The 17045-nt window shown below is 41.7% G+C and overlaps 1 protein-coding gene across 2 annotated transcripts; it reads left to right on the forward strand.

The window, feature by feature from the left end:
• The first annotated feature begins 440 nt into the window (after nt 1-440).
• AGXT2 (alanine--glyoxylate aminotransferase 2) lies at nt 441-15960 on the forward strand. 2 transcript variants are annotated; one of them, XM_054054623.1, is made up of 14 exons: nt 441-581; nt 2619-2704; nt 3111-3295; nt 3751-3874; nt 4986-5080; nt 6215-6308; nt 7395-7488; nt 8521-8621; nt 9666-9758; nt 10790-10922; nt 11601-11689; nt 13238-13387; nt 13780-13878; nt 15467-15960. In XM_054054623.1, exons 1-14 carry the CDS (start codon nt 497-499, stop codon nt 15575-15577), a joined length of 1539 nt encoding a protein of 512 aa, XP_053910598.1. In that variant the 5' UTR covers nt 441-496; the 3' UTR covers nt 15578-15960. The 2 variants fall into 2 exon arrangements, with proteins under 2 accessions (XP_053910598.1, XP_053910599.1); XM_054054624.1 differs by lacking the exon at nt 441-581 and adding an exon at nt 1557-1850.
• Nucleotides 15961-17045: the final 1085 nt, after the last annotated feature.

Below are 17045 nucleotides of genomic sequence, written 5' to 3' on the forward strand. Positions count from 1 at the left end.
GTATGGAAGGTGCTCCAGCCCTTTGATCATGTCCACAACCCTCCCTTCCAGGAGTTCCATATGCTTCTCATGCTGGGGATTCCAGAACTGGACACTTGTACTCCAGGTGTGGTCTCACAAGAGCCCTGGATCTGCTGGCCATGCTTCCTTTCCATACAGTCAAGCACACAACTGTCCTCCTTATTCCAGTCAAATCTGGAGGAGGCAGATGTTGCAAAGATTGTCACTTTCATAGAAGTCTTGCAAGAGATACTGAGTAGAAGAGTTGGAAAGGGTTGTTGGAAAAGCCACCAGAAGCCATTGATCATAACTGATGGGGTCTCAAGGGAGCAGAGGGGCAGAATCCCCTCCCTCGCCCTGCTGGCACCCCGGGATATGGCAGCGGGCGGGATGCTGTCAGGCCACCCCTCGATGACCCCAGTGGGGCCATCACGGTCAGGTCAGCTCGCCCCGAGCCGCCGCGGGGCGGTGGAAATTGGCGCCCGGCGGGAGCGGCATGTGGCGCGCGCGGGGCGGGGCGGCCGCGACGGCGATGGCGGGACGGCTCGGGACGCGGCTGCGGGGGCCGGGATGGGGCAGCGGTCAGCGGGGGCCGCGGCGCGGGGAGGGGCGGGGGGCGCGGGGGCCGCGGGCTGAGGTGCAGGAATGGGGCCGAGGGACCGTGGGGGGAGCGGGATGCGGAGCTGAGATGCAGAAATGGGACCGTGGGATCCCGGGGGGATTGGGATGAGGGGCTAAGTTGCAGCCTCGGCAGCAGAAGGGGGACCGTGGGATGGCGGGGGGGGGGGGGGGGGGGGGGGGGGGGGGCGGGGGGATCGGGATGAGCGGCTAAGTTGCAGCCTCGGCAGCAGAATTAGAACTGGGGGATCGAGGGGGGATCGGGATGCGGGACAGGGATGCAGCTTCGGCTGCGGAAAGGGACCTTGGGATCATGGGGGGATCGGTGTAAGGCGGCTGAGATGCAGAAATGGGACCGTGACATGGTGGGGGGATCGGGATGAGGAGCTGAGGTGCAGAAATGGGACAGTGAGATCGCGGGGGGATCGGGATGCGGGGTTGAATTGCAGCCTGGGCAGCATAAGACCGTGGGATTGCGGAGGTTTGGGATGCGGGGGCTGAGGTGCAGAAATGAGACCGTGGGATCGCGGGGGAACTGGGATGCGGGGCTAAGTTTCAGCCTCGGCAGCAGAAAGGGGACCATGGGGAGATCGGGATGCGGGGACTGAGATGCAGCCTCAGCCGCATGAATAGGACCGTGGGTTGATAGGGGCGTCGGGGTGCGGGGCTGAGATGCAGAAATAGGACCGGGGGGTCGGGGGTGGAGGTTGGGATAAAGGGCTAAATTGCAGCCTCGGCGGAAGAAAGGGACCGCGGGATCGTGAGGGATCGGGATGCGGGACTGAGATGCTGCCTCAGCTGCAGATGGGGACTGTGAGATCGCGGGGCGATTGGGACAGGGGCGCGGGGGCTGAGCACCGTGGAAACCCACTCCCATCGCGATTCTCGATGGCATCACCTTAGGGCGCGGGGGAAAAATACTTTCAGTGTAGTCATAGGTCCCTTTGGAACAGATCCAAAGGCAGAACTTGTCTTAATTGCGGTTTTTAATTGGCATTTGAGGGGCTGGACTTTTGTAGGTGATCGCTTCTTTAGTGCTGTGAGTGGCTATAAGGGAAACTGTGGTTTTCATTCATTTACATTTTAACGTGGCTTAGAAATTGCTCAAAACCTTAGAGTTTTAACAATAAATGTGTGGCTCTGAGCAGATAATGTTAAGGATGCAGAAAAAGAACTTATTTAAATGATAACTTCGTGATATCTGCTCAATTACACTTCCAGTGAATTGAAAGGTAGGACAGCATGATGTGTTTAGGGCTTTGGAAAGAGGACGAATGATGGCAGTGAGAGCTGCCAGGGCGTCGAGGACACTGTGTCTGTCCTGGACAGCCTCACCTGGGACTGTACCTGCCCAGGAGCCACATTTTGGTACAGTCCTAAGCTTGCAGTCCGTACTCAGCTGTGCCACGGCTTTAGATTTGCCACCGTTCCAGCCTCTGGCCCTGGACGGACCTTGAGTTTGTGCTGTACCCTCATCTCCATCCCCGCTTCTGGCTCCACGTCCTGCTCCTGACTGGACTGCCTGGTGGACCCTGGCTCTGATTCATCTCCTGCCCTTACGTGGGGCACAGTGAGTGAGCCCAGCTTCTTTGGGCGTGTTGAGACTGCACCCTGGTGCCTGAAAGAACCACCTGTGCTGTGGTCACCATGGGCTCCTGCTGATGCCCTTCTGGAGGATTCCTGCTCCCAGACAAGAATTTGTATTGGAAACTTATTATTTTTAAAGTCTCTTTCTGTTAGAATAGAAGTCCATGTGAAACTGAAAACAGTTTTAGCGGGGAAGAGAGAGACACTTTTTTATTATTATTATTTTTTAAATCGTCATATATTTTACCTTTACAAAGATGTGTTACTTAACAATTTTTTCCCCTGTGAAAACATCTCAGACAAAAAAAGCCCACGCCTTGCTTTGACTGTAGCTTGTGTGTTCTGTGAACAAGGTTATTGAGAAACTTTCAGATGTGCCCTTTGCTAAGTGATAATTCTCTTCCTGTTTTTAGTTGCCTTTGGACAGCAGAAATGGAAAAGCTCCATCTCTACACAAGCAAAAATGCCTCCTTGTGATTTTGTGCCTGAAAAATATGATGTGAGTCATACATACTATACTGAATTTAAGATTGTGTTACTAGATTTGAGGCTTATCTGCTAAAAATAGTCAGTGCATTAAATATGATTATAAAGTTTGCTTGTTTGGACAAAAAGAAATTCTCTTACTACCAGGATGTAACCTATAGATACACATGTGTGACAATTATAAAATTTATGGCTAAATAATTGATTTGAAAAACTTTAAGGAAGGGATGAGTGCAGAATAGGAGTCTTATATCAAAGGTTGAGTTTCAGAGGTTTGTAGAACCCTCTATGGGCTGGAATTTGTAAAAAACTTAGTTCTGTGAACAAGGATTGTAAACAGCTGTGTAATCTATATGAGCCACTACAGCTCCGTTTGTCTGGAACTTCAGAAAGCTGATACTGACTTTTATTCTACTCAGTCCTATCCATATGAACGTATGCTGAAGATTCGTGAAAAACATGTTTCTCCTTCGCTGCGAACATATTACAAGAAGCCATTGTTGCTGCATCAAGGACACATGCAGTGGTTGTTTGATCATGAAGGACAAAGATATCTTGATCTCTTTGCCGGGATTGTCACTGTGGGAGTTGGTCACTGCCACCCGTAAGTTTATTACTGTTTGATTTATATTATAAAGCACAGGAAGAGAATCATAGAATCGTAGAATGGTTTGAGTTGGAAGGGACCCTAGAGATCATCCAGTTCCAACGTCCCCTGCCATGGGCAGGCACACCTCCCACTATATCAGGCTGATCAGGGCCTCATCCAACCTGGCCTTGGACACCTCCAGGGATGGTTCAAGGGAAACCTGTGTTGCTTTTGTTCTTTGTTGATCTGTGGCACTGTGAGCCTAAAATCAGGATATAATTCATTAAATGGTGATTTTTGTCTTACATTAAGGTCGATTTCCACTACATTTTGAAGAAATCATTAATTCTGCTTATTTGTTCAGCAATCTGGCAAGTGGTGAGATGCCTGCATTTTCATAATTAATAACAGTTGGGTGTTTGCCTGTTTGTGGAAATGAATTCCTTTGTCTTTTCTTGTGCTACATACAGGAAGGTAACTATGGCTGCCCAGAAACAGCTTGCTCGCCTGTGGCATACCACTAACATCTACATGCACCCATCAATCCATGAGTATGCTGAAAAGCTAACGTCTTTTCTTCCAGATCCACTTAAGGTACTTTGCTTCTGACATGGGCTGGCGAAGGGGCTGTCTGCTTGTAAGAGATACTGAACATAAAAGTATTTGTTAAATAAATGGTAGCCACAGTACCTGTGAAGAGAAGACTCGTGTGGAGTCTACAGACTGCCAGATAAAGAGAGCATGATGACCCTCAAGGGCTTTCCTTTAGACCCAGATGTAGACAAGCATAATCTTCCAAGCTCCTGTTCTGTTTGTTCTCTTCCTCCAGTTGTCACTGTGAAGTGGCACTGCCAGCCTAAAAATCACTGGAAGAGCCAAGATGATTTTAACTATTCTTATATGCAGCCAGCCTTAATTTGCTTGATCTAAATTAACAATGAAAACTATTTGACAGTACTTTGTGTAGTGAGGTTTTCTGACATTTAAATAAATAAACCACACAAATTTCATATGCCCAGAAACAGTAAGAAAAACATTATGTTTGTTTTCAGGTAAAACCACCTGAATTCATGAATTGAAATTGAGTTGGCAGAAAAGTGTGAAACAGTTACAATCTTAAAAATGGGAGGAGAGTTTAAAAAAAAAAGAAAAAGAAAATATTTAAAGCATCTACAGAGTTTAAGCACTAGAGAATCTCAATTAGTTCTGAAAATTAAGTGGGTACTAAAATTAGAGCTGTTTTCAAATCTCAGCATTTGTCTTCAGGATATCACCTCAATTTTCATTTGCTCCCAAAAAACGAGCTTTGCTTATCTTTTCTCTTACGCGTTTGTGTCTGTGTATGTCACTCCTAGTAACTAACATGCAGGGATGCTGTACAGCCCTTTTTACCTCCGTGAAAGTTATTTCTATTCAGTCATGCTCAGTTTGACCCAGATGCTTTCATTTTTCTTGGAATCACTGTTCTATCTTTAGAAAACCTGAAGACTCCAACTCTTGAGAAGATTTTCTGCACTCTCCCCAAGTAGTTCAGCTTGGTGTTAGTTCTCACCCGTAGTGTATGGGCATCACTAAGTTTATTGTGGTGAAGTCACCTTGTGGTAGTGGTAGGTTATAGCTCATAATATTACTGAGTTACATGATCTGCTGCTGAACATGAAGGTGGTAGTTGTGGTCTGTACTGATCCTAAGCATTCTCCCATAGGTGGTTTATCTAACCAACAGTGGGTCAGAAGCCAACGACTTGGCTGTGCTCATGGCAAGGCTTTACACTCGTAACTTCGACATCATCTCTCTCAGGTAATGGTGATACATCTTGACAAAACTCATTTGTGTGTGGCATCAGTCTCTACATGCCTAAACTAAGAGAACTTTTCAACCCCAGATCTGCTGAGGAGAACACTGTAAAATTATTTTCTTGACAAAAGCAGTAAAACAGGAGTAGAATATTTGATACCATATATTAGGACTAGTTCACATACAAAGCACAACCTCCAGTATCTGCTTTTGCTACTTGGAAAAGGGTCTAGTCTCTGCGTTAAGGATGTGCTTTGGTGGATCTTTTGTTCAGGGCCAGAGCAGGCTCCAGCAATTACTACTTTCTTCCTTCCTTCCACCCGTGCAGACCCCCCTATGTTGGGGTACAAAGGTACCTCTGGAACAGCAGTGCAGTGAACCACAGCAGGGAACTGCTCTGGATTTTTTTGTTTTGTTTGCTTTGCTGCCTTGTTTTTCTGCCAGATCCCTGAACCGTAGTTCACTGCCCAGGTACACAAACAACTTTTCTGGCATAACAAAAGAGGTGGTGCAGGGGCGAGTGCTGTGGAAGCACCAGTGTAAGCAGTTTTCTTTGCTATGCATCCCAGGCATCCTTAAGTATTAAGTATGAAAAGCGTTGTAATAAAGAGCTGTACTTTTCTTTTATTCTGTTTAGCGGAACATTGGGTACCCACCTAGCTTGAGTATTTTCATTAATGAACTTCTGATTCGTGTATAAAACTGGCAGCAAACCACCCTGTAGTTTAATGATTGGCAGCATCTGTTGAAGAGAGCAGCAGCTCTCTTTGAATCTCCAAGATTCAAAGAATAGAAATGTTTGCTCTGCAGGGCTCAGGTGCTGCAGCAGAACTTTTATGAGGCACCGTCTGAATTGCTGTTGGTCCCAATCATTGTTGTTGATTCCAGTCATTATTCTCTTCTCCTTGCAAACAGTACCTCACAATTTTAACATTTGAAATTTCAGAAAACCAGTGTAGATGGGCAGTCATGGATCTTCCAAAACCCGAGCGAAAACCGGCAGTTTTTCTTGGTTTGAGTGTAACAATGCACATTCTCCCCAGTAATTTGTAGCTCAGAAGTATGCCTTCTCAGAACTAATATTGTTACAGCTTCTTGGAAATGAGTGATGTTCATGTTCTTGCTTTGTTTGCACAGAGGAGGGTACCATGGAGGCAGCGCTTGCACATTGGGAGTGACATCTGTTGGTCTTTATAAGCATAGTGTCGCCAGTCGCTTTGGCTGTTCAACAGTGAGAATTTTATTATTTTTTTTTTAAATAATCTGGGTAACTAACAGTTTATTTCAATATTTCAACAATTGGTATGTTTTCTGTCATCAAGATGCTTGATGGTTACTAACTAAACTGCAATGAACTGTTCCTGATGTGTAAGCACAACAAGAGCTGGAGTCCATTTTCCTTTTCTCTATAGTTACTTATACTAATTTGGAGTCAGGAGAGCCACAACATGTGTGGTCATGATTTACAGTGATATAGTCATGCATTGGGCTTGTGTGGAAGTCTATATAAGGTGGAAAAAGATAATGCTAAGAACTCCTTGTCTCAAGTTTGTTTTGGCAAATCTGTGCAAAGCTGCTTTCAGCTAGTCTGAAGCAGATTCTTCTCTGGAATGAAAAAAATGTGTTCCTCATCTCAGCAAGACAGGAGACGTAGCTGTTCAGGATATCCAGTGGAAATAAATGGCAATATGTTAGCTCCTTGCTCTTGAGTAGATGGAAATCACTTTCCATCTACTAGAAGGTGGTATTGGTTACTTTGACCTTTACTGGTGATAGCTCAGCCACAGCACTGGCTGTAGGAAGACTTTATAGTAGACTCACAACCTGGGTCAATAAATTACTTGTCTAATTGTTTGGTGTTTCGTCAGCACCCAGGATTAGATGACTGGAGCTGCCAGTTTCCAGCCTGTAATTATTCTACCGGATCCACCTGCCACCTTATATTTTACAGATTGTAATTGTATTTTGGATTACTGAAGTGCTACCAGGAACTCTATAAATTATGCTATCAATCTTAGATAACCAAAACTGATGACTAGTTTAAAGAACAAAACAAAGGAAATCGTCAATTCGGTGATTGTTAACAGAATAATCTAAACTTATTGGTTCCAAAGCTGTCTCTGTTCTATCATTTCTTACGGGGGAGGTTTGGTGTTATTCCACATGTGTTCTTCACACAAGTTGCTTGAACTAGGTGTGTCCTTTGACTCTTAGCATATTTTGTTAGGTTTTATTCCCTAGTCATCCCTAAGTATGATCAAAGCACCTCCTAGAAAGGTGTCCCCATATATGTAGCTATTTCTCTTATGCTTGACAGACAATGTTGCCGGATGTTTTTCGTGGTCCATGGGGAGGCAGCCATTGTAGAGATTCTCCAGTCCAAACTGTTCGGAAATGCAGCTGTGCTGAAGGTTGGTCACTGACAGAAAGTATTTTTTTTAAAATTAGAGAATAGTAGAGGGCTGTGGAAATAGCTTATATTTACCTCCTCAAGAAAGGTAGGCTTCTGCTTAGGATTTGCAAGGGCAACCAAAGCAAATATTGCAGAGAACCTCTGGCACCTGCTTCCCACTGAAAAAAGTTCTGTGCAGGTGACACCTCATATACTCAGATTTCTTCTTCATATCCCAGCCTTTGTTTCCAGCATATGTTGTGATCAGCTCTGGAAGCTGTGGAACTCTGTTTAGTCCATCCAGAAGAGCAGAGATGTTGATTGGTATTTTGTGCTGTTTCCTAAGTTTTGACAGCTCTCCAGCTTTTGTTTGGAATGAGTGCTACGGACAACCTGAAGCCTGTGGTAGGCAAGAAGTCTTCCATGAGGCAAAGCATTCCATACGCAGTGCAATAAGAAAACTCCTCTATTGCTCACCTATTAACAGTTATACTAATTTTTTCCCGCTGTTTTTTGCCACCGTTTTTGCCAACAGACACTCTGTGGCATTTTAATTCACATGCATACATAACACAATGTTTTCCTTTTAGCTTTGCTCTCCCTAGTGAGGTGGAAGCGTAAACTATACTAATTCTCTGTTCTTTATTTCAATATTTTCATTATGCAGCTGTATTTTCCATAATCTTCATACCTGCACTAACCCAACAATTCCTATTGTCTTATGCTAGTGTTTATTAACCCCTGAAAAAGTATCTGCTTATCCCTTCTGCTGATGTAAGTGATTCAAATACTTTCTCTAACCTACAGCTTTCTGGCCTGTGTAATGTGTTAACATCTTATTGTCTGTCAGCTTTGCTTTGCTGTTTTGGAACTGGCATTCCTTAAACCATAAAGAAAATAAAAGACACTCTCCTTTTATTGTATATTTGAGAGGTGATAGTTGCCATACAGTCAGTTAATAGTTGTTGCTTAGATGTGTAATTTAATGTTTTGAAGCTAGTTCTGTGTCATTTTAAGTAAATTGCCTTTAAATTATGTCTCCTGTAAACAGGTGTCTGTCATGCAAACAACCGGTACATTGAACAGTTCAAAGATACTCTGAATACCTCGTTGCCAAAGACAATAGCTGGATTTATTGCTGAACCAATTCAAGTAGGTAGTTCGCTGTTTCTCAGTTCTCACATCACAAATAGTGTGAAGCACTCAAATCTGGTCTGCTTTAACTACATCCTAAACACAGGATTCTACTATTCTACCAGCTATTCTACTGGGTTTTATTATTTTTAATGCCTTGAACACCTTAAATATTTGGAAGAATGGATGAATTGTCTTAAAATTTCAGCTTTTGTGAGTGATTGCAGTGGAACTAGAGCTTGTCTTTATGAAGTTAAGTTAAACAGAGAACCCCAATTAAAACATACACACTTCTGTATTTAGACAGTGAGTATGAAGCATGCTATTGTTCCCCTTCCACCTCTTCCCAGCCATGTTGTCCACTATATTTTTATCAGCTGTTCAGCAAGTGGTGGCCATAGGACTCTTTCTCTTGATGCTTCACTCAAGTTTCAGAACTGCTATCAATGTGGTTCTTACATAGGAAGAACGGAGACTAGATCTGGGAACAGTAAGAGGAAGCAAAAAAACATGTAGAATTGTGACCACGGAGGAGATTGGAGCTGTTTTCAGTTTTTGCTGTCTTATAATCATTTACATCCTTTTAGTCATAAGAAGCTACTGCAGTCCAGAATTTGTAATTCCAATGAAAACTGGCAAGGTAAACAGAAATTGAGGAAACAGTTCTTAAACAAATTAACCAAAGAAGGGACTTGAATTCTCCAATTAACTTTGCCATCAAACAGTTTGTGTGTTTCTCGGTATGTCGATTTTCAATGTACCTTTTTTTGGCAGTTTAATCAATTCTGTATTATAGTGAACCACTTTACAGTATGGCCTCATAAACATTTATACCAGAACAACTAATGCAACACCAGACTGCTCTGTGGAATGGGAGTGAGTGGCCTGAGTAGGAACTTTTTGAAGCAGTTTCACTGCTGAAGCCAGAAACTCGAGACAAGGGTCTTGCTGTTATCTGAGGGTCTGCTGGTATTTTTTCTTATTGTAGCATAATCACACAGTGGATCTATCTCCTGTTTCCTTCTCTGTTCCTGAAGACATTGTCCTTTTTTGTCTTGGCAGGGTGTTAATGGAGCTGTTCAGTACCCAAGAAATTTCTTAAAGGAAGCTTATCGGCTAGTACGGGAAAGAGGGGGCGTTTGCATTTCAGATGAAGTGAGTTTTTTTTGACATAAGATCTCTAGAGTTTGGGGTACCTCTTAAAGTTGTTTTAAAATAATCCAAACAAACACAAATTGGAAGCTTGGAAATAAACTAAATGAAATGTTATGCTGTTTCATAGCTTAAGTTTAATGTAGTCCATCTTTCTAAGTGTAGCAGCCTCCCAGATTTTGCTGTCTTTATTCTCCTGTGTGTTATTCTGATTTTAAACACAAGTAATGTCAGTAGCATGCTTCAGACATTACCTTTTGGGAGCGGTAAATTTACACAAACAAGCAGCTAATAAATGCTAGCTGTGATGTGTGGTGTGTCACAGTAACTGTTGCTCTTATGAGTGGTTTTGGAATATATAAACTCTAGAAGGGAGTTGATCGCTGTACCTCGGCAAATACTTTTATAAATATAATTTGCCTAGCTAAAGCTATTTTGAAATAGTAGCAAACACTCCAAAGTGACAATGGTATGTACCTCAAGCATTGCAGTAGTAGAAATCAGCAATCATGGTGCTGCAGTTCTGAAATGTGATAAGACACTCCGTTGCCTCTCCATTTTGAAAAGGAAGCTGCAGCCTGTTTGTACATCTCACCATGCCTAAGACGTGGTGACATGTTACCTGTCACGCAAAAGAAAAACCACATACAATGAACAGTATTCTGTGCAGAGCCACCTGAATAAGGGTCTTAATACAAGTTGACTGCAGATGTAGTTGCAATTTAGAATCATAGAATGGCTTGGGTTGGAAGGGATGTTAAAGATCGTCCAGTTCCAACCCCCTGCCATGGGCAGAGACACCTCCCACGAGCCTCCATCCAACTTGTCCAGGAACACCTCCAGGAACGGAGCGTCCACAATGTACCTGGGCAACATGTTCCAGGGCCTCACCAACCTCATCGTTAACAATTTCTTCCTAATGTCTAATCTAAGTCTTTAGTGCAAATCAGTAACAACAGGAAGACGAGAAAAAAGAATCATATTGCAAAATGTGAGAAAGTGATGAGGATTTCTCTGGATTTTTGTTTTGAAAGATACAGACAGGATTTGGACGTACAGGCAGCCATTTCTGGGGATTTCAAACACATGACGTAGTCCCTGACATTGTTACTTTGGCAAAAACAATTGGTAATGGTTTTCCGATGGCAGCTGTTGTTACAACAAAAGGTATGAGTGTTCTGTTCTACTCAGAATTAAAATAGGGCAATTACAAGATACAATAATTACTGGAGAGATGTGTGTTTGGAACGGCTGAGCTTTATTAATAATATTTGTCCTTATCTTTTGAAAAATGAATTGGATTCTCATTACTCACTTGTTTTACCCAGTGCTGTTCTGTACCAGGGCAAAGCTTAATTTAAATGTGGTTATTTGTATAACATAACTGAAGCAGGGGTGAGCTTGTGAGTCATAGGTAGAGCTGGTAATAGATTCTGGAACTCCGTGGGAATTAACTGTTTTACTAATAAATGTACTGAGAAGGATAAGGCAGCATTTTAACCAGCCACCTAATTAATACAAATAACTGGCTGAACCTAGTGAAGAAAATTTGTAGAGGTCAGTGTAAGGGAAGAACTGACAGTGTATGTTAGAAGTGTGACATCTTTTAAAAAGTCTGAGTTTAGCATGTACTGGACATTGGAGGTTTGGGAATAGTCGTATTTTGGGAAGAGTACTTCCTGGATAAAAAAAAAAACCAAAACCCTTTCTAATGCATTATCTCCAGTAGAATAAGGGTTGAAGTACAGCACATTTAGCTTGCTTAACAGTGCAGTTAAAGCAGGTAAGTACTGTTACCAAACATAAAGGCAACTATAAGAGTAACCAGTGTTCTTTCTCTTTTAGAGATTGCAAGTCCCTTAGCTCAAAACCTTCACTTCAATACATTTGGAGGAAACCCTTTGGCCTGTGCAGCTGGAAGTGCAGTTCTTGATGTACGGAGAATGTTATGTAAATCTATATATTCCACACTCTTCCTTGTAGCAAAAGTTGAAAACTGTTTGCATTTATTCTTATTATAAAGTTATATGTGGGCAATTTTTAATGTAACAATATCAAATGCATTAACATATGTGTGTATTATGCATTCATGGCCTATGTTCCCTGTGTGTAGGAAAAAATAAATTCCTGGTTCATTTCATTGCAAAAATTTCATACCTCCAGCAAGAATAGGAGTCCTCCAACTATGTTTTCATAATCATCCTTCTTTGTCTCCCATATGTTTTTTACTTATTAAAAAATATGTAGGGAAGCTCTTTCTCTAAAGCCTTAACTAAACTCTTTCATAGGACAATGCAAATCCTCAGCTAAAGTGAATTTATTCCATGGCACTTATGGTTAACTAAATTGTTTTAACTCCATAGCTTTTATCTTATGTCTAAAAAGGCTTAGCAACCGGACAGTTAAAAATATCTAGGGTCAGAATTCCTTTTGAAAAAAATCCCTCATGAAAAAACGAGAGAAAAATTTGCAACATATTTCACCTATTATCCAGTGGAAAATCAGTCAGTGGGCAGAAGGTCACTATCTAACTTGTCTTGATCATATATAGACCATTTTTCTTTTAATCTTATTTTATTACAGTAGACACTGTTTGTACTCATGTGTTCCCTGATGGCTTTGGGGGCTTTTAAGCTATTTTATAAGACATCAGATCATATACTTAAAAACATCTCTGAAAAACAGTTAACAAGTAAGAAAGTCTGAACCCATGCTTTGGGGTTTTATTGGCTCAGAGGTGACTTGGAACCTGGATCTGCAATAAGTCCAAGGAGTTTATCAGAGTCCGGAAGAATAAAATGGAGTTGAAAGAAAAGGGAGGAAACGGAGAGAGAAATCCACCTTAACTTCTGTAATTGTATTTGGGGGAGGGAGGAGGGTTATGCGAATTTTCTTAATGCAAATTTTAAGTTCATAAAGCAGTTTGTGTATGTCAGTGCTGATTCCTGGCTGCATGTCAGAACATTGATTAAGGCGAGCCGAGTAAGGAACAAAAAAATGATTGTGATTAACAGGCATGGTGTTGATGAATCTAACAATTAGATAGACTAAACTGAATCTAATTAAAACTCTCGAGTTGTTTCCTAAAAGGCAGCTTAGAACACATTGTTATGCTTTGTCAAATTGTATTTCTTTGATGATACTGGAGAAAGAATTAAAATATCCGGTAAGATTTTGAAAATAATCCTGGTGCTCAGGTATTTTTCAGTATTGACTATACATGAGCATGTATTACTGGATTACATTTATGGAATTATAAGTAAAAAGTTACAAATGCCACAGCAACATCAAAATATTGTATTCAATTGTACTCAGGTGCCATTAGAGAATTGTGAGATAAGAAAAATGTAAGGACCATAGTAGTGAAGAAACATGGTCTGCATGGAAGTGAGATAAATATGTCTCATCAAGCTAAATGGAGATTAACTGACTATATCAGAAGGTTTTCCTGCAAAACTGTCATTGTACATAATTTTAACCAGGTTATTGAAGAAGATGGTCTACAAAAAAACTGTGAAGATGTGGGGACATACATGCTACTGGAGTTGGCTAAACTGCGGGATAAATTTGAGATTGTTGGAGATGTCCGTGGCAAGGGACTTATGATTGGAGTAGAAATGGTGACAGATAAGGTTAGTGATTTCCTTTATTCCTTTTAATTTACACTGTGATTTGAAAGTTTAATCACATTTTATTTCAGAAGAAATAAAAGGAAGATTCTTTTATTAAAAAAAAAAAAGCTAGAGAAATGAGAAAACATTGCTCTGGCTAAAAATGAGCCAGAACATTCCAGCATTTCAAATATTTCACAAGCTTTGAGTAAACAGTGACTTTGTGTACCGTAATTGCATAAACTCATCTTAGAAAGGAGATAAATTCTACGTCACGTAGCTAATGTTCTACTTCTGACTAATGTTCTCAGCCAGAGGTGGGGCTGGGATTTACTGGTGAGACTGGGCTACAAGTAATTTTCACAGAACTGATTTAAAACATCTAAATGAAGCTTAATGTTCACTTTCTTTAGGACAGTCGCCAACCCCTTCCAGCAGAAGAAATGAATCAGATCTGGGAGGACTGTAAAGACATGGGGGTTCTGATTGGCAAAGGAGGACTCTACGGTCAGGTATTGAATCTCTGGATATACATAAAGCTTACTTTCTGTCCTCGTGAACTATATCCCATTATCCTCAAGCTGAATTAACTTTAGTTTAGTAAATAAACCACAAAACGTATACTCTTAAGAACTAGCTCGTGATTCTGCATAATTTCAAAATTGGGCAGAAGCTATTTGTTTCTTTTCAAGTACCTCGAATTAGCTCTATGCTTGCAGTTTTCTGGTAGAAGGACAACCTACCCTAGAAAAGTGATGTACTATAATGTGTGTAAGAAACGAGTAATATTCAGGTCTGCTAAGTCCTTTCTTCTGTTCAGGTTATCACCTGACCTGTCAGCACAAAACAAGTTCGGGTTTACCAGTTCATTTGTTCTGAAGAGCTGGTAGCATTCCCACTTGGATGGTAATTTAAAGCAAACAAAAAAAAAAAAAAAAAGGGCTTCAACAGCAAGTTTAGCAGCACAGCACAAAAGTGAGAATTACGTGTAAATGTGCATGCCAAGTGAAGATGCACCGTGCTGTACCCAGGACACTGTGTCCTCAGCTTCTTACAGCATGGGAGATAATAGCAGAGAATTGCCTCACTGCAGTGCTGGTCGGGTCAGTGCAGCCCTCTAACAGAGGGGAAAGAGCTCCTGTACGAGGCAGTTGAAGGATGGCTAAAACAAATAGGATGTTGCATCTGACCCCTCATCGGTTCTTCCACAAGTCACAGACTAACAGGCTGCAGCTTAGTGCAGTGAAATCAGATTCTGCTCACGAGAGTGCTGTTTATCTCTGAGTTTATCTGTTTATCAGTTTTGTGCTATGGGTAGAAGGACCGTTATTCCATGCTTCCTGCATAAAGTCCTGAAATATACTGACAGAAAAAATTTAAACTGATATAAGATTCCTGTGGGATGTATCTCTGCCCATGGCAGGGTGGTTGGAACTGGATGATCTTTAAGGTCCCTTCCTACCCATTCTATTCTATGATTCTTAAAGAAGTTAAAATACTCTTGAAAACATTAAATACAGATCAAACATTTGGATCCAAGAACCAAAGTTCTTGACAAGTTAAACTATGCATGTATCCCTTCCCGATCAATATGCATTCAAGCATTAGCACCCTACCTGACAGTTAGCATTCAGTTACTCTTTCATAATACATGCTCTCAGAAGCCTTAAAAAGTCTATAATGTCACAGCAAATCAGCAGACACAATGCACGAGGCTGCCACTCTGAACAGATATTACTCCTTCCTGTGGCAAAGCTGCCGGAAAGGAAAACATCCCTACATCTCTCTTTTCTCTTGGTACAAACCCATCTAAGGTTTCACTCTATCTGGAATAACAGAGCTGCAAACATGATTGGCTCCATTCAAGCCTCTTTTGGAGGCAACTGCTTTGTCACCAGTGGTGTGGGCAGTTGGATACAGTCACATCCAAAATCAGAAGTCTTAATGCCTCCTCTGCTGTTCTCCTGTATGTTATTTTTCACAATCCTGGTTAGACTTCTTGGGGCAGAAGGTGAGTGCTGACCTAGATGGCTGCTAGAAACTGTATTGTTCCCATACAATGTTAAGGATTTCTTTTTTTTTTTCTCCCCCTCTTTTCAGACTTTTAGAATTAAACCTCCTATGTGCATTACTAAAAAGGATGTCAACTTTGCCATGGAAGTATTTCATTCTGCCTTAGAGAGACACATGGAAAGAGCAGCTGCAAAATAGATTTGATTTGTTTCCTTACACGAGATGCACACAGAACCCCTGATACTTGCCACCCTGATACTGTGCACTGATCTACTGGGGATAAGAAAATCATAGTCTGAAGATTAAATACTCGTTCAGTATCATAAGAGCAGCCTGACATATCCAATGTTTAATACAGAATACGCGGCAATCTGTTTTGTAAACACACAGTTCGTTTCTACAGTGGTGTTGTGCCTTAGGGGCACACCTATTCTAGGATTAACATAAAAACCCTTATTGTGTGTTAACTGGGTGTGAGATGAAGAGGCAGGCACACACTCATCTTTATTCTGTGAAAGTCATAACAAATTTTCAGTAATTTTTAGCAAGTAAAAGCAAATTAATAAAGTTATTTTGGTGAAGTACCTACTATTTTGATTTTGTAGTATGCATTCCCCTCGGGGTGGTACCTGCACTGCCACGGAGTGCCTTCTGCTGCTCTGGCCATGTTCCTGTGTACCACAGCGATTACTGTGGTTCTTAAATACAGAAGCACCACAGACTAATGAACAGCTGAGCGCATGTGTGCGGACCAGCGCAGGGTAGTTCCCGACTGCCTTCTCTGCCCATTACCATTGCTGCTGCTTCCACCCGACCACCAAAACCTTGCCATTTCTAGCCAGTACAAGCATTTGTAAAACACACAAATGTTGAAGTATTTGGGTTTATTTAAAAAAGAAAGAAAAGCAAGTAAAAAAGTAGTACTGCAGGGTTCAGTCTGTGAGATTTCACTCATATAAGCATGGTCAATCTCTGGCTGAGGACCACCCTGAGCAGAGCAGAACCCCAGGTTACAAGCAGCATAAAAACTGTTTACCCTTACTAGAAGGATACACTGTAATTAAAGCATGAAAAACATTGTGTGCACACAAAAGTTGAAAAGTTTCTAATTATAGTAATTATCATGGGCTGTAATCCACCCCTCATCCTCTCCAAAATAGGCTTTTCTTTTCCTCCTGGTCCTGGTGGGATTGCACAGTTCACCCACTGGTCATGTAACAAAGACGCAAACTCTGGCTGTTGAAATAAGATGCTGTGTTTGTTATCTCACCACTCAAGAACACGTGAATTATGCATTTAAACAGAGGTGCAACACCAATTCTCATGTTGCTTTTCAGCAGAAATCAGAAGAAATTTAATTAATTATGTCACTAATTAATTATGTCCTTTCACTTATCCCAGCAAGGCTCTCCAACAAGACTTATTTTGCCAACACCTGGCACAGGCAGATGTACAGAAGCAAAAGGAATTGTCAAAACTGATTAACCAGCTTTCCCATCATACTTTTTCCCTTTTGTCTGGTGTTTAATGTAATGCCAGTAACTTGAAAGGACCCCTGAGGATGGCAGAAAAAAGCCCATGGTTTTCTTTGCCTTGATGTTTCACCTTTGATAGATGATCGAAGTGGCACAGACCCTTCCGCTGGCTATGCTCGACCTGAGCTAAG

The sequence above is a fragment of the Cuculus canorus genome, chromosome Z (genome assembly GCF_017976375.1).
Source record: "Cuculus canorus isolate bCucCan1 chromosome Z, bCucCan1.pri, whole genome shotgun sequence".
NCBI lineage: Eukaryota > Metazoa > Chordata > Aves > Cuculiformes > Cuculidae > Cuculus > Cuculus canorus.

Excerpts from the sequence above, each read along its gene's own strand:
- AGXT2 (XM_054054623.1), top strand. The coding sequence starts at position 497 with ATGTGGCGCGCGCGGGGCGGGGCGGCCGCGACGGCGATGGCGGGACGG. Across the intron at positions 5,081-6,214 it reads TTCGACATCATCTCTCTCAG|AGGAGGGTACCATGGAGGCA; the intron begins GTAATGGTGATA and ends TTGTTTGCACAG. Across the intron at positions 9,759-10,789 it reads GCGTTTGCATTTCAGATGAA|ATACAGACAGGATTTGGACG; the intron begins GTGAGTTTTTTT and ends TTGTTTTGAAAG.